Source organism: Phocoena sinus, chromosome 7 (genome assembly GCF_008692025.1).
Source record: "Phocoena sinus isolate mPhoSin1 chromosome 7, mPhoSin1.pri, whole genome shotgun sequence".
Taxonomy (NCBI): domain Eukaryota; kingdom Metazoa; phylum Chordata; class Mammalia; order Artiodactyla; family Phocoenidae; genus Phocoena; species Phocoena sinus.
This window is the reverse complement of record NC_045769.1, coordinates 95,477,503-95,504,846: the sequence shown is the minus strand read 5'-3', so window position 1 is coordinate 95,504,846 and position 27,344 is coordinate 95,477,503. Positions and strand designations below refer to the sequence as shown.

General features: G+C 39.3%; 1 protein-coding gene across 3 annotated transcripts in view; it reads left to right on the top strand.

The window, feature by feature from the left end:
- The window catches only part of RAB3GAP1 (RAB3 GTPase activating protein catalytic subunit 1), a 125,700-nt gene that overhangs the window by 40,487 nt on the left and 57,869 nt on the right, over positions 1-27,344 (top strand). For 2 of the 3 annotated variants that reach the window (XM_032638613.1, XM_032638612.1), the window contains 2 exons: positions 545-677; positions 2,868-2,946. In XM_032638613.1, coding sequence (XP_032494504.1) covers positions 545-677; positions 2,868-2,946 — 212 coding nt within the window. Of the gene's footprint in view, positions 1-544; positions 678-2,867; positions 2,947-15,690; positions 19,680-27,344 lie in introns of those variants that run through there. The other variant, XM_032638614.1, reaches the window with a different exon arrangement.

Sequence of the window (27,344 nt, the reverse complement as noted above, 5' to 3'; positions counted from 1 at the left end):
TTTCTTTTTCTGAAGCAATTTCTGATATCCAGTAATTCTGTGTACCATGTAGTGATGTTATTAGATTTGCGATCTTTATAATATTTTATTGTCATGTATTTTTTTATAATTTTTTAAATTTATGAAATTTAACTATTTTCAGTTAAAAGCTACTCACAGATTCTGCTGTTGGTAGAGAAGGTGTTGGGGTTTTATTGGTGTGTGAAGAGGCATGGGATTTACTATATATTCATGAGTTTATATAGAGACTCATCTTACAGAAATTACTTGAAAATTACAATTTTGTAAGTCACTTGATAATATTCTAGGGGAATTTTCTTCTAAAGGAACACTGTGATAAATAGTTTATAAAATAATTTCCTCTTTGTTTATTCACTTACATATTTTTCCTTTTCCTTTTACTATGGGGAGGATAAATACAGGATCGAACTTTTAGATTAATGGGCAGAAAAAGGGAAAAAAGATCTGTGGTTAATAAACCTAATGGTAACTATTGAATACCATAAAGTAGATGTTTTTCCTTTTTTTTTTTTGTTAAATACAGGGTATATTTACTTCTGGCACATGGGAAGAGAAATCAGATGAGATTTCATTTGCTGATTTCAAGTTCTCAATCACTCATCATTATCTTGTACAAGAATTCCCTGATAAAGAAGGAAAGGATGAAGTATTAGAAGGTAAGTTTGTACTACATATTTTTAAACTCTTGTAAGAGTGATTATAATTTTGAATTATGAATTTAGTTCTCTTAATTAAGTAGTATCCTCTGGAGATATTTTACGTATGCAGAGTTGTTTCACATCTGAAATAGAGTATGATCTTTGCTAGAGGAAAAATAGAGGAAAAAAAATAGAGGAAAAATTGCAGCATCATTTATTTTAAAATTAATTAAATCAGCACATATTTATTGAATGCCTGAGATGTGCTCGGTACTCTGCTAAGCTCAACTGAAAAAAGTTTACATTCCAGTAGGGGAGATAAGGTCTATAAGTAAGTAACAATAATAAGAGGTAAAAAGTGGTAAGTGCCATCCCAAAGCACAAAGTCTTACTGGAGTTCAGAATAGGGAAGATCACTTTTAGTCCAGAGAGATTAGAGAAGATGTTATAGAGAATTAAGTAACTAAGCTGGGCTTTGAAGAATTTTAAAAAAGTTATTGATTAGTCAGTGTCATGTTTTGGATATACCCCAGACTTCAGAGTCAGATCAAGTGGATTAAAATTCTGTTTTTCCACTTACTAGTTACTTGACCTTTCTAAATTTGACTGATCTCATTTGTAAAATGGAGTAATACTACCTGGAGGGTTAATGGGAGGATTTAATAAGATACTGTACATATCTCATGATTACTGATGTTTACCAGGCTCTTGTATAAGCATTGCAATTAGTATTCAAGTTAGCAAACATCATTTGCAGCTTAATAAAGAATTTTAAGAGTTAGTTTCTTCCCCAAAAAGGCATATATTTTATTTGCTAGGCATAATTTACAAACTTGCAAAGGCAACTTGATTTTATATTATCAATCATTTTAAGAGAAAGATCCATTTTAAGAGAGTTTTTTTTTTTTTTTTTGCGGTACGCGGGCCTCTCACTGTTGTGGCCTCTCCCGTTGCGGAGCACAGGCTCCGGACGCGCAGGCTCAGCGACCATGGCTCACAGGCCCAGCCGCTCTGCGGCATATGGGATCTTCCCGGACCGGGACACGAACCTGTGTCCCCTGCATCGGCAGGCGGACTCTCAACCACTGCACCACCAGGGAAGCCCCTAGAATCAGTGTTTCTGAGATGAATAGATGAAGGAGACTGTGGTATGATGAGAGAAGGTGAATGGATTTAAGGTAGTTAAGGCATTATTGCTGCATGTGTATATGTATTGGGCAGTTTTAATTTGGTCGTGATTGAAGCTGTAACTAATGGTAGAAGCTACAAGCAAACCATCAGCTCAGTTAATTTGGAGATACATGTTTAAAACGATTATCAGAGGTCAGAAGATTTAAACACCGGTCTTTTATTTATTGGAGTTGCTTATTGTTTTAATTAGAGCATCAAGTCATTAGTGTTGTACTTTCTTTTTTTCAAATTAACAAAATACAGATTTGCTCAGCAAGTATAACTATACAGCAAAAGGAAATTGGTTTTTTTTTTTTTTGGCTGCACAGCGTGGCATGCGGGATCTTCCCCGACCAGGGATCGAACCTGCGCTCCCCACAGTGGAAGTGCGGAGTCCTAACCACTGGACCTCCAGGGAGGTTCCAGGAAATATTTTTATAAACATTATTCTTTATGCTTTGAATTTATTATGCATTTACGAGTGTAAGTAATGATCATTGATGTTAGTATCTTATTATGTATAGTAATGCATGTACTTACAGATATATGGGTTATAAAGGAGAAGCTGCGTAGTGATTTTACAAGAATATTTAAGACGGCCAGGGGTGAGCAAAGGCTAGCCATGGGAGGTGGTATAGAGTTGACAGACTTCTAAGTATAATTTTGAAGAAAAGTAAAGACAAGGGCAGGCTAAGAAGAACAAATAAAACAAGGTTTTCTAGTAAGGAATGAGAAATTGTTTGAATCATGATTTGGAAGAATGGAAAATATAAACATGGGAATGATATATATATCAATATATATTTTTTTATGGACTGGTTTTTTTTTTTATTTTTTTTTTTAAAGAAAAGGGAGAGAGCAAGAGAGACACTGGTCTTCCTCCAAAGCTTACAGTTAGCCTTAGATACAAATCGTTAAGCAGTCGCAAAACTACATGGACTAGCAAGACATGTCATAGAATGATTTCTTTAAATCATGTGATAAAATTCTGCCTTAGAATGAACATACTCACTTTTTAATTATCAAATATTTCTGTAGATGTTATTCCACAATCTATGCAAGATTTGCTGTGTATGAATAATGACTTTCCTCCCAGAGCACATTGCCTGGTAAGATGGTAAGTATACATTTTACTCAGATAACTTTTAGTATGTATGTCAGGAAGGCCCCATGACTGACTCCAGGTTTGATGATTTTCTAGGAGTTCCCACTGGGCTCAGCATGTAGGATTTTTTAGAGTGACAGCATGCAAAGCAAAATCAGCAAAGGGAAAAGGTGCCTTAGGCAAAGTTTGGAGGAAGTGCAAGTGTTTAAGAGTCCTTTCCTAATGGAGTCACAGAGGACATATTCAGTTCCTTTAGCAACAAGTTGTGACAACACATATGAAACGTTTTCTACCGGAGAAGCTTGTTAAAGCCTCAGCTCTCAGGTTTTTAATTAGGGGCTGGTCACGTAGGCACCCTCTGACTGTTACATAACAAAATTTCAGACTCCTAAAAGGAAAGCAGGTGTTCAGTATAAACCACTTTGTACAAACAGTTTAGGCACAATAACTCATCAGTTAGGGGAAATGGTGAGACCCCTCCACAAATCCAGGTTCCCAGGTACCAGCCAACGGGCAGCCTTAGAAGTAGGCCTTTCTGAGGATAGCAGTCATAGTCCTGCTGTTAAATCCTTTCTGAACAGTATGTGTCATAATCTTCTAGCTTGTACCTAACTATAATTCTGATGACTAGCATAGAACGCTTAAATATCATAGGAAACTTAATATATATTGCTGAAAATTGAATTGACATAAAATGTTGATCTCAAACAGTTATGTGATAACATCAAAACTTTCTTACGTCTGTTAAACTTTCTAAAGGTCTTTTAATCTTTTTTCAATTATTCTCAGCATCTCTTTATTTTGGAGAGGTTGGTGTTAAAACATACTACCATCAAAATGGCCCAAGTATGAGTATATGGTCAAGGAAGGAGACCTAGTTGAAGGAAATTTATATACTGGTTTTAAATTATTCTGTTGGTGTGAGTTGGTCTTTTGATTTTTTTTATTAAAGAATTTCTAAGGAAAGGGAAAATGACAGTATCTGTGTTTGTTTCTTTTTTCTTCATTCCATTGTGATTACTATATCAAGTAGATTATGTAGCACTAAAAAGAAGAAAACTATTTGCAAGTGCAATAAACTGGTTAATGTTTCACAAATAGTCCTGTTATTTTAATCTGATCTTTTAAAAACTGTGAACTTAACTACAAAAGGAATTTAATGAATAAATTACCCATTTAATTTAATCCATCTAGATTCTTTTATCTTTTAAAATGTGAATACATACATTTAACATGACAAAATATGTCAGAAGGCAGCTTGTATCATAGAGCATGCATTTATGTGCATTCATTCATTCAGCATTAATTGACCATCTACTGTTTGGTCAGACACTGAATTAGACAAACTGATGTTTAATTTCTAGCTCAAGTACTTATTATCTCAGCAACTTTGGGCAAGTTATTTAATTTCTCTGATTTGGTTTCTGCATTGGTAAAGTAAGAATAATAAATAATACGTGCCTTTGAGAGTTAACTGTGAGGATTTAATAAGATAATAACACATAGTGCATATATCAAAATCTCACTGCTGTTATATAATTTCTGTTCAGCTTTTTAATATATATTTCAAAAAAGTGTATTTGACAAGTAGTCCATAGTTAAATATTCATTGAATAAATACATGAAACCTTTCTATGTATGAAATTAATAAATCACTTGTTAGTGATTTCTTTATGTATTAACGAAAGTCACTTGTTAGTAGTTTTTTTTTTAATAAATTTATTTGTTTTATTTATTTTTGGCTGCGTTGCATCTTTGTTGCTGCACGCGGCCTTTCTCTAGTTGCAGCAAGCGGGGGCTACTCTTTATTGCAGAGGACAGGCTTCTTAATTGTGGTGGCCTCTCGTTGCAGAGCACAGGCTATAGGTGTGTGGGCTCAGTAGTTGTGGCTTGCGGGCTCTAGAGCGCAGGCTCGGTAGTTGTGGCGCATGGGCTTAGTTGCTTCGCATCATGTGGGATCTTCCTAGACCAGGGCTTGAACCTGTGTCCGCTGCATTGGTAGGTGGATTCTTTTTTTTTTTTTCTTTTTTGCGGTGGGTGGGCCTCTCACTTTTGTGGCCTCTCCCGTTGTGGGGCATAGGCTCCGGACGCACAGGCTCAGCGGCCATGGCTCACGGGCCTAGCTGCTCCGTGGCATGTGGGATCTTCCCGGACCGGGGCACGAACCTGTGTCCCCTGCATTGGCAGGCGGACTCTCAACCACTGTGCCACCAGGGAAGCCCTGGTAGGTGGATTCTTAACCACAGTGCCACCAGGGAGCTCCCAGTAGTTTTTTTTTAATATTCCCATTTGCTTTTTATACATTTTATTTTTAAAATTAGCATAAAGTAAATTGACCTTTTTTTGTTTTTGGTGAACAATTCACTGAACTTTAACACATGTATAGGTTTTTTTTGTTTTTCCCTTAACATCTTTATTGGAGTATAATTGCTTTACAATGGTGTGTTAGTTTCTGCTTTATAACAAAGTGAATCAGTTATACATATACATATGTTCCCATATTTCTTCCCTCTTGTGTCTCCTTCCCTCCCACCCTCCCTATCCCACCCACTTGGTGGTCACAAACCACCGAGCTGATCTCCCCGTGCTATGTGGCTACTTCCCACTAGCTATCTATTTTACGTTTGGTAGTGTATGTATGTCCATGTCACTCTCTCAGGTTGTCACAGCTTACCCTTCCCCCTCCCCATATCCTCAAGTCCATTCTCTAGTAGGTCTGTGTCTTTATTCCCATCTTACCCCTAGGTTCTTCATGACCTTTGTTTTTTTTCTTAGATTCCACATATATGTGTTAGCATACGGTATTTGTTTTTCTCTTTCTGACTTACTTCACTTTGTATGACAGACTCTAGGTCCATCCACCTCACTACAAATAACTCAATTCGTTTTTTTTTATGGCTGAGTAATATTCCATTGTATATATGTGCCACAACTTCTTTATCCATTCATATGTCGATGGACACTTAGGTTGCTTCCATGTCCTGGCTGTTGTAAATAGAGCTGCAATGAACATTTTGGTACATGACTCTTTTTTTTTTGTGGTACGCGGGCCTCTCACTGTTGTGGCCTCTCTCGTTACGGAGCACAGGCTCCGGACACGCAGGCTCAGCGGCCATGGCCCACAGGCGCAGCCACTCCGCGGCATGTGGGATCCTCCTGGACTGGGGCACAGACCTGCGTCCCCTGCATCGGCAGGCGGACTTTCAACCGCTGCGCAACCAGGGAAGCCCACGTGACTCTTTTTGAATTATGGTCTTCTCAGGGTATATGCCCAGTAGTGGGATTTCTGGGTCGTATGGTAGTTCTATTTGTAGTTTTTTAAGGAACCTCCATACTGTTCTCCATAGTGACTGTATCAATTTACATTCCCACTAACAGTGCAAGAGTGTTCCCTTTTCTCCACACCCTCTCCAGCATTTATTGTTTCTAGATTTTTTGATGATGGCCATTCTGACCGGTGTGAGATGATACCTCATTGTAGTTTTGATTTGCATTTCTCTACTGATTAATGATGTTGAGCATTCTTTCATGTGTTTGTTGGCAATCTGTATATCTTCTTTGGAGAAATGTCTATTTAGGTCTTCTGCCCATTTTTGGATTGGGTTGTTTGTTTTTTTGTTACTGAGCTGCATGAGCTGCTTGTAAATTTTGGAGATTAATCCTTTGTCAGTTGCTTCATTTGCAAATATTTTCTGCCATTCTGAGGGTTGTCTTTTGGTCTTGTTTATGTTTTCCTTTGCTGTGCAAAAGCTTTGAAGTTTCATTAGGTCCCATTTGTTTATTTTTGTTTTTATTTCCATTTCTCTAGGAGGTAGATCAAAAAGATTCTTGCTGTGATTTATGTCATAGATTGTTCTGCCTATGTTTTCCTCTAAGAGTTTGATAGTGTCTGGCCTTACATTTAGCTCTTTAATCCATTTTGAGTTTATTTTTGTGTATGGTGTTAGGGAGTGTTCTAATTTCATACTTCTACATGTACCTGTCCAGTTTTCCCAGCACCACTTATTGAAGAGGCTGTCTTTTCTCCACTGTATATTCTTGCCTCCTTTATCAAAGGTAAGGTAACCATATGTGTGTGGGTTTATCTCTGGGCTTTCTGTCCTGTTCCATTGGTTTATATTTCTGTTTTGTGCCAGTACCATACTGTCTTGATTACTGTAGCTTTGTAGTATAGTCTGAAGTCAGGGAGCCTGATTCCTCCAGCTCCATTTTTCGTTCTCAAGATTGCTTTGGCTCTTCGGGGTCTTTTGTGTTTCCATACAGATTGTGAAATTTTTTGTTCTAGTTCTGTGAAAAATGCCAGTGGTAGTTTGATAGGGATTGCATTGAATCTGTGGATTGCTTTGGGTAGTACAGTCATTTTCACAGCATTGATTCTTCCAATCCAAGAACATGGTATATCTCTCCATCTATTTGTATCATCTTTAATTTCTTTCATCAGTGTCTTATAATTTTCTGCATACAGGTCTTTTGTCTCTTTAGGTAGGTTTATTCCTAGATATTTTATTCTTCTTGTTGCAGTGGTAAATGGGAGTGTTTTCTTAATTTCACTTTCAGATGTTTCATCATTAGTGCATAGGAATGCCAGAGATCTCTGTGCACAAATTTTGTATCCTGCTACTTTACCAAATTCATTGATTAGCTCTAGTAGTTTTCTGGTAGCATCTTTAGGATTCTCTATTTAGAGTATCAGGTCATCTGCAAACAATGACAGCTTTAGTTCTTCTTTTCCAATTTGGATTCCTTTTATTTCTTTTTTTCCTCTGATTGCTGTGGCTAAAACTTCCCAAGCTATGTTGAATAATAGTGGTGAGAGTGGGCAACCTTGTCTTGTTCTTGATCTTAGTGGAAATGGTTTCAGTTTTTCACCATTGAGAATGATGTTGGCTGTGGGTTTGTCATATATGGCCTGTATTATGTTGAGGTAAGTTCCCTCTATGCCTACTTGCTGGAGGGTTTTTTTCATAAATGGGTGTTGAATTTTGTCAAAATCTTTCTCTGCATCATTTGAGAGGATCGTATGGTTTTTCTCCTTCAATTTGTTAATATGGTGTATCACATTATTGATTTGCATATATGGAAGAATCCTTGCATTCCTGGAATAAACCCTACTTGATCATGGTGTATGATCCTTTTAATGTGCTGTTGGATTCTGTTTGCTAGAATTTTGTTGATTTTTGCATCTATGTTCATCAGTGATATTGGCCTGTAGTTTTCTTTCTTTGTTTTGGTATCAAGGTGATGGTGGCCTCGTAGAATGAATTTGGGAGTGTTCCTCCCTCTGCTATATTTTGGAAGAGTTTGAGAAGGATAGGTGTTAGCTCTTCTCTAAATGTTTGATAGAATTCGCCTGTGAAGCCATCTGGTCCTGTTGGAAGATTTTTAATCACAGTTTCAATTTCAGTGCTTGTGATTGGTCTGTTCATATTTTCTGTTTCTTCCTGGTTCAGTCTCAGCAGGTTGTGCATTTCTAAGAATTGGTCCATTTCTTCCAGGTGTCCATTTTATTGGCATAGAGTTGCTTGTAGTAATCTCTCATGATCCTTTGTATTTCTGCAGTGTCAGTTGTTACTTCTCCTTTTTCCTTTCTAATGCTATTGATTTGAGTCTTCTCCCTTTTTATCTTGATGAGTCTGGCTAATGGTTTATCAATTTTGTTTATCTTCTCAAAGAACCAGCTTTTAGTTTTATTAATCTTTGCTGTCGTTTCCTTCATTTCTTTTTCACTTATTTCTGATCTGATCTTTATGATTTCTTTCTTCTGCTAAGTTTGGGTTTTTTTTGTTCTTCTTTCTCTAATTGCTTTAGGTGCAAGGTTAGGTTGTTTATTTGAGATGTTTCCCGTTTATTAAGGTAGGATTGTATTGGTCTAAACTTCCCTCTTAGAACTCTTTTGCTGCATCCCATAGGTCTTGGGTCGTCGTGTTTTCATTGTCATTTGCTTCTAGGTATTTTTTGATTTCCTCTTTGATTTCTTCAGTGATCTGTTGGTTATTAAGTAGTGTATTGTTTACCGTTCATGTGTTTGTATTTTTTTACAGATCTTTTCCTGTAATTGATATCTAGTCTCATAGCATTGTGGTCGGAAAAGATACTTGATACAATTTCAATTTTCTTAAATTTACCAAGGCTTGATTTGTGGCCCAAGATATGATGTACCCTGGAGAATGTTCCATGAGCACTTGAGAAAAATGTGTATTCTGTTGTTTTTGGATGGAATGTCCTATAAATATCAATTAAATCCATGTTGTTTAATGTATCATTTTAAGCTTGTGTTTCCTTATTTATTTTCATTTTGTATGATCTGTCCTTGGTGAAAGTGGTGTGTTAAAGTCCCCTACTATGATTGTGTTACCCTCGATTTCCCCTTTTATGGCTGTTAGTATTTGCCTTACTTATTGAGGTGCTCCTATGTTGGGTGCATAAATATTTACAATTGTTATATCTTATTGGATCGATCCCTTGGTCATTTTGTAGTGTCCTTCTTTGTGTCTTGTAATAGCCTTATTTTAAAGTCTATTTTGTCTGATATAAGAATTGCTACTCCAGCTTTCTTTTGATTTCTATTTGCATGGAATATCTTTTTCCATACCCTCACTTTCAGTCTGTATGTGTCCCTAGGTCTGAAGTGGGTTTCTTGTAGACAGCATATATACGGGTCTTGTTTTTGTGTCCATTCAGCCAATCTGTGTCTTTTGGTGGGAGCATTTAGTCCATTCACATTTAAGGTAATTATCGATATGTATGTTTCTATTCCCATTTTCTTAATTGTTTTGGCTTTGTTATTGTAGGTCTTTTCTTTCTCTTGTGTTTCTTGCCTAGAGAAGTTCCTTTAGCATTTGTTGTAAAGCTGGTTTGGTGGTGCTGAACTCTCTCAGCTTTGTTTGTCTGTAAAGGTTTTAATTTCTCCATCAAATCTGAATGAGATCCTTGCTGGGTAGAGTAATCTTGGTTGTAGGTTTTTCTCCTTCATCACTTTAAATATGTCCTGCCAGTCTCTTCTGGCAGCTGTTAACCTTATGGGGATTCACTTGTGTGTTATTTGTTGTTTTTCCCTTGCTGCTTTTAATATGTTTTCTTTGTATTTAATTTTCCATAGTTTGATTAATATGTTTCTTGGCGTGTTTCTCCTTGGATTTATCCTGTATGGGACTCTCTGTGCTTCCGGGGCTTGATTAATTATTTCCTTTTCCATAGTAGGGAAGTTTTCAACTGTAATCTCTTCAAATATTTTCTCAGTCCCTTCCTTTTTTTCTTTTTCTTCTGGGACCCCTATAATTCGAATGTTGGTGCGTTTAATGTTGTCCCAGAGGTCTCTGAGACTGTCCTCAGTTCTTTTCATTCTTTATTCTCCTCTGCAGTAGTTATTTCCACTCTTTTATCTTCCAGGTCACTTATGCGTTCTTCTGCCTCAGTTATTCTGCTATTGATCCCTTTTAGAGTATTTTTAATTTCATTTATTGTGTTGTTCATCATTGCTTGTTTCCTCTTTAGTTCTTCTAGGTCCTTGTTAAATGTTTCTTGTATTTTCTCTATTCTATTTCCAAGATTTTGGATCATCTTTACTATCATTATTCTGAACTCTTTTTCAGGTAGACTGCCTATTTCCTCTTCGTTTGTTAGGTCTGGTGGGTTTTTACCTTGCTCCTTCGTCTGCTGTGTTTTTTTCTGTCTTCTCATTTTGCTTATCTTACTGGGTTTGAGGTCTCTTTTTCACAGGCTGCAGGTTCATAGTTCCTGTTGTTTTCGGTGTCTGTCCCCAGTGGCTAAGGTTGGTTCAGTGGGTTGTGTAGGCTTCCTGGTGGAGGTGACTATGCCTGTAGTTTGGTGGATGAGGCTGGATCTTGTCTTTCTGGTGGGCAGGTCCACGATTGGTGGTGTGTTTTGGGGTGTCTGTGGCCTTGTTATGATTTTAGGCAGCCTCTCTGCTAATGGATGGTGCCGTGTTCCTGTTTTGCTAGTTGTTTGGCATAGGGTGTCAAGCACTGTAGCTTGCTGGTCATTGAGTGAAGCTGGGTCTTGGTGTTGAGATGGAGATCTCTGGGAGATGTTCACCATTTGAAATACGTGGAGCTGGGTGGTCTCTTGTGGACCAGTGTCCTGAAGTTGGCTCTCCCACCTCAGAGGCACAGCATTGACTCCTGGCTGGAGCACCAAGAGCCTTTCATCCACACGGCTCAGAATAAAAGGGGTTAAAGGAGCAGCTGATTCGCGGACTCTGGCTCACTCAGGCTGGGGGGGATGGAGGGGGTACGTGTGTGGGGTGAGCTTGCGGCGGGAGCAGCCAGCGTGAAATTGCACCAGCCTGCGGCGCACCGTGCGTTCTCCCAGGCAAGTTGTCCCTGGATCTTTGGACCCTGGCAGTGGCAGGCTGCACAGGCTCCCAGGAGGGGAGGTGTGGACAGTGGCCTGTGCTTGCACACAGATTTCTTTGGTGGCCGCAGCAGCAGCCTTAGCGTCTCATGCCCGTCTCTGGGGTCCCCGCTGATAGCCGTGGCTTGCGCCCGTCTCTGGGGCTCCTTTAAGCAGCGCTCTTAATCCCGTCTCCTCGCGTACCAGGAAAGAAAGAGGGAAGGAAAAGTCTCTTGCCTCTTCAGCAGGTCCAGAATTTTTCCCGGACTCCCTCCCAGCTAACCGTGGCGCACTAGCCCCCTTCAGGCTGTGTTCACGCCGCCAACCCCAATCCTCTCCCTGGGATCGGACCGAAGCCCAAGCCTTAGCTCCCAGCCTCGCCTGCCCCGGCGGGGGAGCAGACAAGCCTCTCGGCCTGGTGAGTGCCAGTCGGCACCGATCCTCTGTGCGGGAATCTCTCCGCCTTGCCCCCTGCTCCCCTGTTGTTGTGCTTTCCTCCGTGGCTCCGAAGCCTTCCCCCTCCGCCACCCGCAGTCTCCGCCTGCAAAGGGGCTTCTAGTGTGTCGAATCCTTCCTCCTTCACAGCTCCCTCCCACTGGTGCAGGTCCCGTCCCTATTTGTTTTTTCTTTTTTCTTTTGCCCTACCCAGGTACGTGGGGAGTTTCTTGCCTTTTGGGAGGTCTGAGGTCTTCTGCCAGCGTTCAGTGGGTGTTCTATAGGAGCAGTTCCATGTGTAGACGTATTTCTGGTGCATCTGTGGGGAGGAAGGTGATCTCTGAGTCTTAGTCTTCCGCCACCTTCTCAAATCACCTCCATGTATAGGTTTTTTAAAATTGCTACCACAGTCAGAATGTAGAACAGTTCTGTAACCTCCCCCAAACTCCTCTTCTCTGTTATAATGCTGGCAGTCACTGATATGTTCTGAATCACTATAGTTTTGTCCTTTCAGGAGTGTCATAGAGATGGACTCAAAGAGTAATCATGTGAGACTGGCTTCTTTCACTCAGCATAATGCTTTTGAGATCCTTTGAAGTAATTTTTTATCAATCGTTTTATCCTTTTTATTGCTGAGTAGTATTCTGTTTTAAGGATATACTACAGTTTAATCATTCACCTGTTGAGGGGTAGTAGGATTGTTTCTAAGGTTGGACATTTATGAATAGAGCTGCTGTAAATATTTTTGTATAGATCTTTTATATGAAAATATAGTTTCAGTTTACTTGGGTAGATATCTAGGGTGGGATTAAGTCATATGGTGAGTGTATATTTAACTTTATAAGAAACAGCCAAACTGAGTTCCAGAGTGACTGTACCATTTTGCATTCTCATCAACAATGTATGAGAGTTTCAGTTGCTCTATATCCGCAGTAGTACTTGGTGTCAGTTATTTTAGTTTTAGCCACTCTAATAGGTATGTTGTGATATCTGATGCTAGTTTTAATTTGAATTTTGAATATCTGTCATGTGTTTATTTGCCATCGTATATACTCTATGGTGAAGTGTCTGTTCAAGTCTTTTGTCCACTTTTTAATTGGGTTGTTTTCTTACTGCTGTGTTTTGAGAGTTCTTTATATATTCTGAATACACATATTTCCTCTGGACAGTAGTTTATCTTTTCATTCTCTTACTAGTGTCTTTTCCAGAATAAAAATTTTAAATTTGATGAAGTTCAGTTTATCAGATTTTTACTTTATGGATCATGCTTTAGTGCCATGTCTGAGAACACTTGCACAAGGTCACAAAGCCTTTCTTCTATTTGATAAAAATATATAAACTTAAAAAATTTTTTGACTTATTTTAGATTTATGAAAAGTTATAAAGATAGTACGGACTGTCCCGGGATACCGTTCACCCAGTTTTCCCTACTGTTAACAGTTTATGTTACCATGGTATGTGTGTCAAAACTGAGAAACCGGGCTTCCCCGGTGGCGCAATGGTTGAGAGTCCACCTGCCGATGCAGGGGACACAGGTTCGTGCCCCGGTCTGGGAAGATTCCACATGCTGCGGAGCGGCTGCGCCCGTGAGCCATGGCTGCTGAGCCTGCGCGTCTGGAGCCTGTTGCTCCGCAACGGGAAAGGCCACAACAGTGAGAGGCCTGCGTACTGAAAAAGAAAAACAAACAAACAAACTGAGAAACCAACAGTGGTACATTATTATTAGTTAAACTTTATTTAACTAGTTTTTCCACTAACATCCATTTTCTGTTCCAAGATCTAATCTGGGATACCTCATTGCATGTAGTTATATCTCCTTAGTTTCTTTAGTCTCCGTTTTGTGAAAATTTGTCTTTCCTCATTTTTCATCACTTTGAGCTTTTGAGGGGTACTAGTCAGGTATTTTGTAGAATCTCCTTCAATTTGGGTGTGTGTCTTTTTAAAAACTTTTTAAAGTAAGAAAAATTATTTTATGGTTACACGTGGGTTATGACTTTTGGAGAGAATACCATAGAGGTGAAATGCCTTTTTATCATATCATATCAGAAGGTCATGTTATCATCATGGCTTAGTCACTGGTGATATTAATTTGATCACATTGTCAATTCTGTGTTTTATTCTAAAAGTTTTACATATTATATTTAGAGCTATTATCTATTTCAAGTTAATTTTTGGATAAGATTCTTTTTTTTGCACGTGGATGTTTACTTGTGCCAACCTCATTTGTTGAAGAGTTTCCTTTCATCATTGACTTACTTTTGCACTTTTGTGCAAGATCGTTTGGCCATATTTGTGTGGGTTTGTGTCTTGGTTGCTATAGTTTTGTAATAAGTCTTTAAATTAGGTAGTGTGATTCCTTCAATTTTTTTTTTAAAATTTTCGAAGTTGTTTTGGCTACTCTAGTTCCTTTGCTTTTCTATTTAAATTTTAGAATTGGTTTATCTATGTCTACAGAAAGTCCTGTTAGAATTTTGATTGGAATTGCTTTGAGTCTGTAGATCAGTTTGGTGGAGAATTGGTATGTTTACTATGCTAAGTCTTCCGTTTTATGATCATGGTCTCTCCAATTATTTAGGTCTTCTTTGATTTCAGCAGACAGATCCTGTATATGTTTTGTTAGATTTGTATCTAATTACTGCTTTTTTAAAAGGAGCTATTGTAATGGTATTATTTAAACATTTTTCATATCCAGCTCTTTGTTACTAGTATGTAGGAATATGACTAATTTTTGTGCATTGACCTTATATCCCATGACCTTACTAAATTCAGTTATTAGTTCTCGGAGGAGTTTTGTGATGTCTTTTGGATTTTCTTTGTGAACAGTCATGTTGTCTGTGCATAGGGGTAGTTTTATTTCTTCCTTTCCAATCTCTGGGTCTGTTTTTCTCCTTGCCTTTTTTTTTTTTTTTTTTTTTTTTTTTTTTTTTGCGGTACGCGGGCCTGTCACTGTTGTGGCCTCTCCCATTGTGGAGCACAGGCTCCAGACGCGCAGACTCAGCGGCCATTGCTCATGGGCCTAGCCGCTCCGCGGCATGTGGGATCTTCCTGGACGGGGGCACGAACCCGTGTCCCCTGCATCGGCAGGCGGACTCTCAACCACTGCACCACCAGGGAAGCCTTTCCTTGCCTTTTAAACTGGCTAAGGCTCCAGTAAAATACTGAATAGGAATGATGAGAGTGGACGTCTTTGTCTTGCTCCTAATCTCAGAGGGAAAGCCTTTAGTCTTTTACTATTAAATATGTTAGGTGTAGTTTTTTCATAGATGCTCTTTATTAGGTTGAGAATGTTCTATTTCTAGTACGCTGAGCGCTTTTATATGAATGGATGTTGAATTTTGTCAAGTGCATTTTCTGCTTGAATTGATATCATTTGTTTCTTGTTTCTTTTATTATTATTTGGCTGTGTTGGGTCTTTGTTGCTGTGCGCGGGCTTTCTCCAGTTGTGGTGAGAGGGGGCTACTCTTCGTTGTGATGCGTGGGCTTCTCATTGTGGTGGCTTCTCTTGTTGCGGAGCATGGGCTCTAGGCGCACGCGCTTCAGTAGTTGTGACTCGTGGGCTCAGTAGTTGTGGCTCTCAGGCTCTAGAGCGCAGGCTCAGTAGCTGTGGCGCACGGGCTTAGTTGCTCTGTGGCATGTGGGATCTTTCCGGACCAGGGCTCGAACCTGTGTCCCCTGCATTGGCAGGCGGATTCTTAATCACTGTGCCACCAGGGAAGTCCCTGTTTGTTTCTTCTGTAGATTTTTAATATGGTGATTACATTGGTTGATTTTGGTAGATAGCTATTTAGCTTTGCATCGCAAGATGAACTCTACTTCAGCATCTTCGTGGTGTAATTTGTATTTGTGCTTATATGCATTGCTGAATTTGATATGCAGGTATTTGGTTGAGGACTTTAGTGTCTGTGTTAATAAGAAATATTGGTCTTTAGTTTTCCTATATTTTGATTTTGATGTCAGAGAAATGCTGGCCTCATAACATAAATTGGGAAGTATTTTGTTCACTTCTGTTTTCTGGAAGAAACTGTGTAAAATTGATGTTATCTTCTTTAATATTAGGTAGAATTTGCCATTGAAACCATCTGGGCCTGAAGTTGTTTTATTGAGGTGGCAGTCTCTTCTAAGATCTAGGCCTTAAGGAGAAGTCGTAGTTCCAGTTCCTTGCCTCATGTGCACCCATATCCCTGAGGGGCCATTCAGAACGTTACAACCTGTGTACTGATTTGGATTGATGGAAAGTCCGTGCACAGACAATGCTTGATTAAATATAAAGGATACAGAAGGAAACTGATGTGTTTAGGGTACTTTGTAGAGAGATTGGTAACATCATCAGAAAAAATATGCAGCTTCTTACTCTCAGTCCCTCATAAGCAAGGGATGCCAATATCTGAGTCATATTATACTTTTGGAAGCATAGTTTCGAGACCTAGCCTTATTTATATTTATTATGAGGCTCGGGCAATTCAGACATAACCTAGCCTGGATACATGCCAAAGACAGCTTCCGTTGGGCTGGTTATACCGTATCAGTCTCAGAGTGATATAATTCATATTATTTATGTGAATTTAGCTAAGCTAAATATGTGGTATTCTCAGACATAAACACACTTTTCTTCCATCACTCTCTGTCTAGTCTATCAAAGCACCTTCAGTTTTGCAGACAGCTTTGTGAGCCATACTAATAGGCTTTTAGCATCTGAAAGGCTTATCCTGTAAAATCCCAATCCCTAGTCCCTAGCTGTGAGGGCCTATATCCAGAGTTGATAATCCCCTGGTTTTTTTCAGAGTCACCTTTGCATGCTTACTTCTGCCATTCAGTTCCCTCTTTGTTTCTGTGACTCAGGAATCTCCTCTTTATTCTTTCAAGTTCAGCTGTGTATTTCAAAAACATTATCATGTCTTACTAGGTATTTTGGTGTGTTTGGGGGGAAGGAGGACCTGTGTCATGTCAATCTGCTGTATCACTTCCATTTTTTAAATTTGATTTTACTTAAAGGTTAGAAGACCAACAACCATCTTTTGAGAACTATTTGAAAATTAGACATATTAAAAGTATGTGTGTTTTCTTTTATTCAGCAAACATTCTTTTTAAACACTTACTATGAGCCAGGTACTGGGATATGAAAGATAAAATGTGGTCCGTGCCTCAGTGAGCTTTGGGATTAGAAGAGGGATAGAGACAAGGGAACAAATGGCAACACTGTTGGTAAGTGCTCTCATGGAGGGCAGCACAGGGCTTGATGCAAACTCATAGGAGATACTGCCTTTCTAGACGGATCAAGTCAGGAAAATGTTTCCAGAAGAGGTGATGCCTTACCTGAATCCTGCAAGGCAAGTGAGAATAAGCCAGGTGAAGTTAGATGAAAAGATATTCAAGGCCGAAGAAGAGCATCAGTAGACGTGATGATGCCTAAATGAACTTGAAACCTGCGAGTAGTTTGGTAAGCCTGGAGTATGGCAGCTGAGTGTGGAGAATGGCAAAAGATGAGGTGGTGTCTGTGTATTTGGAGCCTAATGTGAACTGGGCATCTTAAGAAGATTTCATAATGTTCGCATACTTATGTTTTTTTACAGAATTTTAAAATTATAATTGTTAAAAATAAAAATTCTTAAAATTTTCAAGGATACAAATTAATCACCATGGTTCTTAGCAACTGAAGAATAAGATACACAGAAGTTTTCACCTATAAATATTTCATTCTTTTAATTGAACTAAAGTTAATAAAGCAGACACTGAAAATTTGAGGTACTATGCAAAATATTTATACCATACATAATACAGTTAGTAAAGATTGACCCTGTCAGAATGAGAAAAACTTAACATATGATTAATCAAAATTCTATTAATCTATTAAAGATTCTATTAATCTTTAGAAAATAGAACATTTATGTCAAATGCTGAATTTTGATGGTTTAATTTTATCAATCTACACCTATTTTGATATATCCTAGTTTCAGTTTTTATATCAGGCACATGCCAGATTAGCTTTAAGCCTGTTTAACTTTTTAAAGGATATTTTATAAAACTGGTCTCAAGAAGATATATGGGCATGATTGCTGCTGAACCTGGACTTGGGTCTGCACAGCACAGCCAATCAACTAAAACCGCGTTGTGGTGAAGTAAAGTGCATCATTTATTGCAATGTACCAAGCAAGGAGAACGGGCAGCTCATGCTCAAAAGACCCAACTCTGCGATGGCTTTCGCGGAAGGGTTTTCCAAGGCACCACATGGTCCATGATCAGCTTGTACTCTGTTCTTGGACTGGTTGGCATCAAGGTGAAGTTTCGCACATCATCAGTCTTCTGGCTCCAACCAGTTTGGGGTCTTTGTGCTTGGGGTCGGCAGTTTTCATCTGGTGGGGGTCTGGTTTCTGTAAAAACAAGTTAGGAATGTGTGTCAGACCTTTATATCTTTCAGGGAACTGGGAGTTCAGTGACTCTGCTATATGGCTGATTTATAATCTAAATTGTTACCAGTTTCTTGGCCCAACATCTTTGCTTTGTTTCTACATGCTTACGTTTCCTAATAATTAACTCTTGAGCCAGCCTTTTGAGATTCAGGGGAGGTCCGGGAGACTAAAGCAAAAGCCTCTTGCTTCAAAAAACAGGGACACAAAGGCTTGTTTACAGTTTCACGATCAAGTTTTATAGTCTAGGCAAGGTAACTGTTCTTAATGATGTGATCTGTTGGCTGATTCTCTCTGCCTCCTTATATAACCTATCCTTTAAATACCTTCTAATGGCCTGATCCTGAAATCATCGTTAGAGATTTATTCCCTTCATTATTTGTTACTTATTAAAAGAAAATTAGCCCTAGAAATGACACAGACATTAGCCTTAGCAGACATTTATGTCCAAAGGTAAATTTATGAGATACTTTTTGAGCAGAGGGTGTGGTGGCCAGGATAATGAACCTCTGTACCTCCTAAAGATGTCCACATCCTAGAACATGTGAGTATAGGTTATGTGGCAAGAAGGAATCAAGAGAGCAGATGGAATTAGGGTTGCTAATCAGCTGATTTTAAGATGGGGAGATTTTTCCTGGGTTATCTGGGTGGGCTGAGTATAATCACAAGAGTTCTTAAAAGTAGAAAAAAGAGGCAGAAGATAGTGTCAGAGTGTTGTGATGTGAGAATAACTTGGCCTGCTGTTCTTGGATTTGAAGATGGAAGAAGGTCATGAGCCAAGGAATGAAGGTAGCCCCTAGAAACTGGGAAAGGCAAGGAATGGATTCTCCCTTAGAGTCTCCAGAAGGAATATAGCCTTGCTGACACCTTGACTTAGCCTGGTGAGACTTGCGTCAGACTTCTAACTTATAGAACTGAAAGATAATAAATTTGTGTTTTTCTAAGCTGCCAAGTTGGTGGTAATTTGTTATAGCAGCTATATGAAAATAATACAAAAAGTGAGAGCATAAATGTTACATGCCTGAGGAGACTTCACTGAGATTAGAAAAATAAACTGAAAGTACAGCTAGATTTAACTGAGGATAGATTTTTGTCTCTGATTTTGCCTTTGTCTAGACTGGTCTTTGGACTTTCACCTTCAATCACACTTCATTGGTCACCACAAAGAAACAGCAACAGAGTAAGCAACAGTCCATAAGAAATCTGTCAGCTGTGTAGTTGAATAATTACGATAGCTTTTTAAAAAAAGATTCATATTTGTGATTTTAATGTATTTTTTTTCTAGTCCTAGAAAGAGATACGTGTAAAACAACCTGATAGTTTTGAAAGAATGGTATTTAGCCCTAAGGACCTGTAAAATGTTCTTATTCTTTCAGAAGCAAACGTTTAGAGGACTTCCGGTAACTGTGACATGAAGAATTGTCAATTCCTCTCTGGAAAAAAAAAAGTGTGAAAAAAAAAAAGTATGAAACTGGAAAAAAAATAAAACAACCATTTCAAGGCACTAGAGGCAAATTTAGGAGCATTTATTCTTGAACAACTGCTAGAGCTTAGGTAAGAGTAGAGGGAACCTCTGGCCCTTTTGCCCGTTGCTGTTTCTGTCACCTCCCCCTCTTCTCCCCAGTCTGTTGATGAGAACTGTAGCTTTCCAGTCTAGGTTGGCCATGAAAACCATAAGCTCTATTGCCAGATGGGCAGATTTGATTCTGGGTGGAGGGCAAAAGCCTGTGGCTTTGCCTACTAAAGGTAGCAGACTCAATTGAGAATGGATGGGGAAACCCTGTACCTTTGCTAGGTCAAGGTTCCATACCTAGTCCAAAGCCAGTGGTGGATTATTCAGAAATGTAACAGGGAGATCCCGTATGAAAGCCATAGTAGAGCTGGATACACTCTGTATACACATCCCTGTATGATAGGAAAACTACATGTGTGCATGGAAGACCCAAGAGAGCCCTAACTTGAGAACTGGTTGCAACTTTATATGCATTCCCCAACCTGGACACACAGATCAGTCAGCAGAAGGAAAGCCTTATGGGCTCAGCTATTTGACCACAATCTGTGCCCAAATTACTGATTTACCACTAAGCTATACAGACAAGGGGTAGCCCCTAGGGAGCCAGGCTAAAAAAATAAGATTACTGAATAGAGACATAAGTAACAATACTTTGGGGAATACAGATTGCACAGTTGTAGTCTGCAATTTACTAAATACAAACAAACAAAAAAGAAACTAACAACCAGCAGAAAGTTAAGCAGGACCTGATTTTACTACAATATGTTATCTAAATGTAATTTTCAACCACAAATTAATAGATTTGCAAGGTCACACAGGGAAGTGTGACACGTGTAAGTAGAAAAAAACAGCCGGTAGAAATGGACTCTTTATTGGGTCCAGAGGTTGGATGCAGCAATAACTTCAAATCACTTATAAGTGTGTTCAAAGAATTAAAGGAACTGTATCGAAAGAATTAAAAATAGACTAACAATTAGTCAAATAGGAAGCCTCAATAAATAGAAATTATAATAAAGAACCAAATGGAAATTCCTAGAGTTGTAAAGGATAGCTGAAATAAACTTTGACCAGATATACTCAAAAGCAGATCTGAGATAGCAGAATAAAGAGTTGGTGGATTTGAAAGATGAATAGAAATTATCCAATCCAAAGAATAAAAGAAAAAATTAGAGAAAGATGAACAGAACTTTAGAGATGCATGGGTCAGTATCATTGTTCCAAAGTATACTGTAATGGGAATCCCAGTTGAAGAGAAAGAAGAGGGCAGAAAATATTATTTCAGAAATAATGGCTGAAAACTTCCCAGGTATGATGGAGAAAAAAAAAAAAATTCCTCAGGGACCCTAGAATCTCAGTGAACTCCAAGTAGGATAAACACAAAAGAGAACCACACCTAGATACATTCTAGTCAACTTGCTGAAACCCAAAGAGAAAGAGAATCAAAAACAGCAAGGGAAAAATGACTCATCATGTACAAGAGGACAATACTGCTTGCTGACTTCTCATTAAAAGCAGTGGGAGTCAGAGGGCAGTACAGTGACATATTCAGAGTGCTGAAACAGAAAAAACTATCAACCAGGAATTCTATAGCCACCAAAACTAACTTTCAAAAATAAAGGTGAGGGGGCTTCCCTGGTGGTGCAGTGGTTGAGAATCTGCCTGCCAACGCAGGGGACACGGGTTCGATCCCTGGTCCGGGAGGATCCCACATGCCCGGAGCAGCTAAGCCCGTGCGACACAACTGCTGAGCCTGTGCTCTAGAGCCCGTGAGCCACAACTACTGAGCCTGTGTGCCATAACTACTGAAGCCTGCGTTCCTGGAGCCTGTGCTCCACAACAAGAGAAGCCACTGCAATGAGAAGCCCACACACCGCAACGAAGAGTGGCCTCTGCTCGCCGCAACTAGAGAGAGCCCACGTGCAGTGTACAATGAGGACCCAACACAGCCAAAAATAAATAAATTTATTAAAAAAAGGAAAATAAATGTGAAATAACAACATTGTCATATAAACAAAGCCTGAGAGAATTCATTGTAGGCTCACCCGCCTTACTGGCAGTATTAAAGAAAGCAGTAACGCGGATCCACGGGAAGAAATGAAGAGCATTGGAAATTCCCTAATAAATACAAAAGATATATTCTCCTATTTTTTTAAAACATAAGTTTGCTTAAGCAATAATTATAGCACTGTATTGTTGGGTTTGTAACATGTATCCATAATATATATGACAATATTGCACAAAGAGGGGAAGAAATGGAGCTATGTTGTATAAAATTGCTAGATTTTACCAAAATTAACCTAGCAGTGTTACTGAACCAGACTTGGGTCCATTTGCCTGTGTGCAGGCAAGCCAGTCTACTGACACTGGGTTGTGGTGAAGGAAAGTGCAGCATTTATTGCAGGGAGCCAAGCAAGGAGTCTAGGGCAGCCAGTGCTTAAAAGACCCGAAGGCTTTCAAGGAAAGGTTTATAAAGACAGGATGAGGGAGGGGGTGGTTTGTGGGGTGTGTGATCAACTTGTGGATATTCTTCTGATGGGTTTGGTAGTGAGGTAATTGGAAGTCAGCATCATCAACCTGCTGTTTCCAACCAGTCTGGGCCCTACATGGCCGCAGACAGTTAACTTCTCCCACCTGGTGGGGGTTTCAGTATCTTCAAAACAGCTCAAAGGATGTGGCTCAGAATATTTAATTCCTCCTCCCTTGAGGAATTAAAGGTCCTTGACTTTGTTTATGGCTAAACTATTACTATTTTATCTTGCTTGACTATTTTCCTTTCTGCATTTTCTCACTTCTCTGATTAAGTTTATTCTTTGAGTAAAGTTTTTCTACAGACAGAAAGTAGGCAGAGGACATGGGTGGGAGTCCTGTTCCAGGAAGGGCCCAGAGGGTCCTGCTAGGTTATAGTAGATTATAAATTAAAGATACAGAATGCAGTATTGAAGGATCAGTGGGGGAGAACATTGAAAAAAAGCAGTTGTTTATTGAACACTTCCATTTTCTCACCTTTTTTTTTTTTTTTTCTTGCGGTACTCTCACCGCTGTGGCCTCTCCTGTTGCGGAGCACAGGCTCCGGGCGAGCAGGCTCAGCGGCAACGGCTCACAGGCCCAGCCGCTCTGCGGCACGTGGGATCTTCCCGGACCGCGGCACCCACCCGTGTCCCCTGCATCGGCAGGCGGACTCTCAACTACTGCGCCACCAGGGAAGCCCCTCTAAGTTACTTTTGTAGATGCTAGGGATTTAAATACGTCTAAGAAATGGTTTTGTCATTGTTTATCACCACCGTTTTTGGTGATCCATTATTTTATGCATATATTCTTTATACTGTTTGAAGAGGCTCTGAATATATTTCTTTCTAAAGTAATACATGTAAGGATTTTAAAATTGTAGCAAGCAAGAAAGAAAAAGCCATCTCAAAACAAAAGAGACAAAAGTGAGTGGTAGATTGTCCTGTCTTTCTCAATTGGAGGGTGTGATGCTAAGGCTCATTTATATTTAAACTTAGTATTTAGTCTACATATGTAATTTGTTAGATAAAACAACTCTATTATTAAGTATTGCCATAGTGGGATTTTTATTTTTTATGTTGATGCATTTGAGGTCCGAATAAATTTAAATCGCTAAAGTAGAAGTTGTAGGAAATATAAAGATTTATTAATGAAATTCATTATCTTACATCACATTCCCCCTTCACTTTTCCCACTCTCTCCTCCACATCCTTCCCTTTTCCACATATTCAAAAATGTGGGCTAAAACATCTCATGCTTTCTTAATTTTGGATAACCAAGCACAAAACCATGTGAAATGTGTGTTATATCCATCATATACTTTTTATGAATATGTGAGATATATGTATATGTATTTTTGTGCATTGGGGAATTTTTTAATATGGATTTTACTATACGTATTGTTGTGATAAATATTTCTTTTTTCTCAGCATTTCATATAGCCTTATATCATTAAGTTCAGATTTATTTTTTTAATGACTTAAATTTTTCCTAGTATAGGGAGGTACTGTAATTACCCATTTCTCTGTTGAAGGAGCTTAAAGTTGTTTCTGGTTTTTCACAATTAAACTATTATAATGAAGTTCATTGTACATATATCTTTGTGCATTTGTATGAATGTTTTTGTAGCATAGATATAGAGATATAATGCAAATTTTGTGATTTTTTTCTTTTTTTTTTTGGGCTGTACGCGGGCCTCTCACTGCTGTGGCCCCTCCCGTTGCGGAGTACAGGCTCCAGATGCGCAGGCTCAGCGGCCATGGCTCACGGGCCCAGCTGCTCTGTGGCATGTGGGATCTTCCCAGACTGGGGCACGAGCCCATGTCCCCTGAATCGGCAGGCAGACTCTCAACCACTGTGCCACCAGGGAAGCCCAAATTTTGTGAATTTTAAATATTGATAAATTTTACCTTTTTGTCCTATGGAAATGTTTTAAGAGTTTATACCACCACCTGTGTGGCATATCCCAAACTCTTGCCAACACTGGATCTTATCAGTGTTTTATATTTTTTGCAGATTTAATAGGTTGTGATATCTTTTTTTTTTAAGTGATTTATTTATTTATTATTTATTTTTTGCTGTGTTGGGTCTTCGTTTCTGTGCGAGGGCTTTCTCTAGTTGTGGTGAGTGGGGGCCACTCTTCATTGCGGTGCGCAGGCCTCTCACTGTTGTGGCCTCTCTTGTTGCAGAGCAGAGGTTCCAGACACGCAGGCTCAGTAGTTGTGACTCACGGGCCCAGTTGCTCCACGGCATGTGGGATCCTCCCAGACCAGGGCTTGAACCCGTGTCTCCTGCATTGGCAGGCAGACTCTCAACCACTGCGCCGCCAGGGAAGCCCCTAGGTTGTGATATCTTGTTTCATTTACGTAGTCACTGTTGAGGTTGAAAATCTTTTAATAGAATTATTAGCCATTTATATTTTTCATTATTGGAAATATATATTAGTTTTGCTTATTTATTCTTAAATTTTTATTGTGACACACAATAAAATTTACCACTTTAACCATTTTTAAGTGTACCATTCAGTGGTGTTAAGTACTTTCAAATTTTTTGCAGCTGTCACCACTGTCCATCTTCGGAACTTTTTCATTTTCCCATATTGAAACTCTGTATTCATTAAACAATAACTCCCCATTCCTTCCTACTCTAGCCCCTGCTAAGTACCATTCTACTTTCTGCCTCTATGAGTTTGACTACTCTTTGTACCTCATATAAGTAGAATCATAAAATATTTATCCTTTTGTGACTGGCTTATTTCACTTAACATAATGTCTTCAAATTTCATCTGTGTTGTAGTATGTAGAATGTCTTTCCTTTTAAGGATGAATAATATTTCATTGTATGTATGTCCCACATTTTGTTTATCCATTCATCTGTTAATTGACAGTTGGTTTGTTTCCACCTTTTGACTGTTGTGGATAATGCCGCCGTGAACATGGGTGTTCAAATGTCTGTTTTGAGTCTATGCTTTTAATTCTTTTGGGTATTGGCCCAGATGTGGAATTGCTGGTCATCCTGTGTTTTAAATTTTTGAAGAACCACTGTGTTCTTTTCCATAGCAGCTGTACCATTTAGCATTTCCACCAGTCATGCTCAAGCATTCTGATTTTTCCATATCCATGTCAATACTTGTTTTCTGCGTTGTTTTGCTTTTCTTTGTGGTACGCGGGCCTCTCACTGCTGTGGCCTCTCCTGTTGCGGAGCACAGGCTCCGTATGCGCAGGCTCAGCGGCCATGGCTCACGGGCCCAGCCGCTCCGCGGCATGTGGGATCTTCCCAGACCGGGGCACGAACCTGCGTCCCCTGCATCGGCAGGCGGACTCTCAACCACTGCGCCACCAGGGAAGCCCTGTTTTACTTTTTTAATGATAGCCAAAGGATGTGAAGTAGTATCTTGTGGTTTTGATTTACATTTCCCTAATAATTAGTAATGTTGGCTACATCTTTTCATGTGCTTATTTGCAATTTGTATATCTTCTTCAGAGTAATGTCTATTGAAATCCTTTGTCCTTTTTTTTTTTTTTTTTTGCGGGACGTGGGACTCTCACTGTTGTGGCCTCTTCCGTTGCGGAGCACAGGCTCTGGACGCTCAGGCTCAGCGGCCATGGCTCATGGGCCCAGCCACTGCGTGGCACGTGGGATCTTCCCAGACTGGGGCACGAACCCGTGTCCCCTGCATCGGCAGGCGGACTCTCAACCACTGCGCCACCAGGGAAGCCCCCCTTTGTCCATATTTTAATGTTTTGTTGATTTTGCTCATTTTTTAAAGGTCCCACCTAATGTTTGTTTACTTGATGAAAGCATGATCTCAGGTTCAAGTATTTCTAGCAGGGAAAGTAAATCAATGATTTATATTGATCTTTAAAAAAAATTAATTCCTCGTTACTGCCACTAGGAGGCTTAGCAAGTGTAATCAGGTTTCTTGACAAAGCCAGTGTGCATAAAAACAACCTTTTTTTTGTAAGGTATAATTGATATATAATGTTAGTTTCAGGTGTACAACATAATGCTTTGGTATTTGTATATATTGTGAAACGATCACCGTAGTAAGTCCTGTTATTATCTGTTAGCATACACAGTTAACAATTTTTTTTTCTTGTGATGAGAACTTTTAAGATTTATTCTCTTAGCAACTTGCAAATATGCAGTACAGTATTATTAACTGTAGTCACCATGCCGTACATTACATTGCCATAACTGACTTTATAACTGGAAATTTGTACCTTTTGATCCTTTCACCCATTTTGAACACCTCTGACACACCACCTCTGGGAGCCAACAATCTGTTGTCTGTATCTATGACCTAGGTGGTTTTTTTGTTTTTTTCATTTGTTTTCTGGTTTTTTTTTTTGATTCCATATGTAAGTGAGATCATATGTTATTTTGTCTTTCTCTGTCTGACTTGTTTCAATTAGCATAATGTCCTCAAGTCCATCCATGTTGTTGCAAATGGTAAGATTTCATCCTTTCCTATGACAGAATAATATTCCATTGTATATGTATACCACATTTTTTTAATCCATTCATCCATCAGTGGATACTTAAGTTGTTTCCATATCTTGGCTATTGTAAATAATGCTGCATTGAACATGGGGGTGCATATATCTTTTTGAATTAGTTTTTGTTTTCTTTGGATAAACACCCAGAAATAGAATTGCTGGATCATATGGTAGCTCTGTTTAAAAATTTTTTGGAGGCACCTCCATACTGTTTTTCCTGCTGGCTGCACCAATTTACATTCCCACCAGGGTTCCCTTTTTTTTATATCCTTGCCAGTACTTGTTTTTCTTTTTTTAAAAATTTTATTTATTTATTTTTGGTTGCATTGGGTCTTCATTGCCTCTTGCAGGCTTTCTCTAGTTGTGGCGAGTGAGAGCCACTCTTCTTTGTGGTGCGCGGGCTTCTCATTGCAGTGGTTTCTCTTGTTGCAGAGCATGGGCTCTAGGCGCGCGGGCTTCAGTAGTTGAGGCATGTGGGCTCAGTAATCGTGTCTCATGGGCCGTAGAGTGCAGGCTCAGTAGTTGTGGCGTGCGGGCTTAGTTGCTCCGCGGCATGTGGGATCTTCCTGGACCAGGGCTCGAACCCATGTCCCCTGCACTGGCAGGCGGATTCTTAACCACTGCGCCACCAGGGAACCCCTTGTTTTTCTTTACTTTTTGATGATAGACACTCTAAAAGGTATAAGGCGATTTGTCATTGTG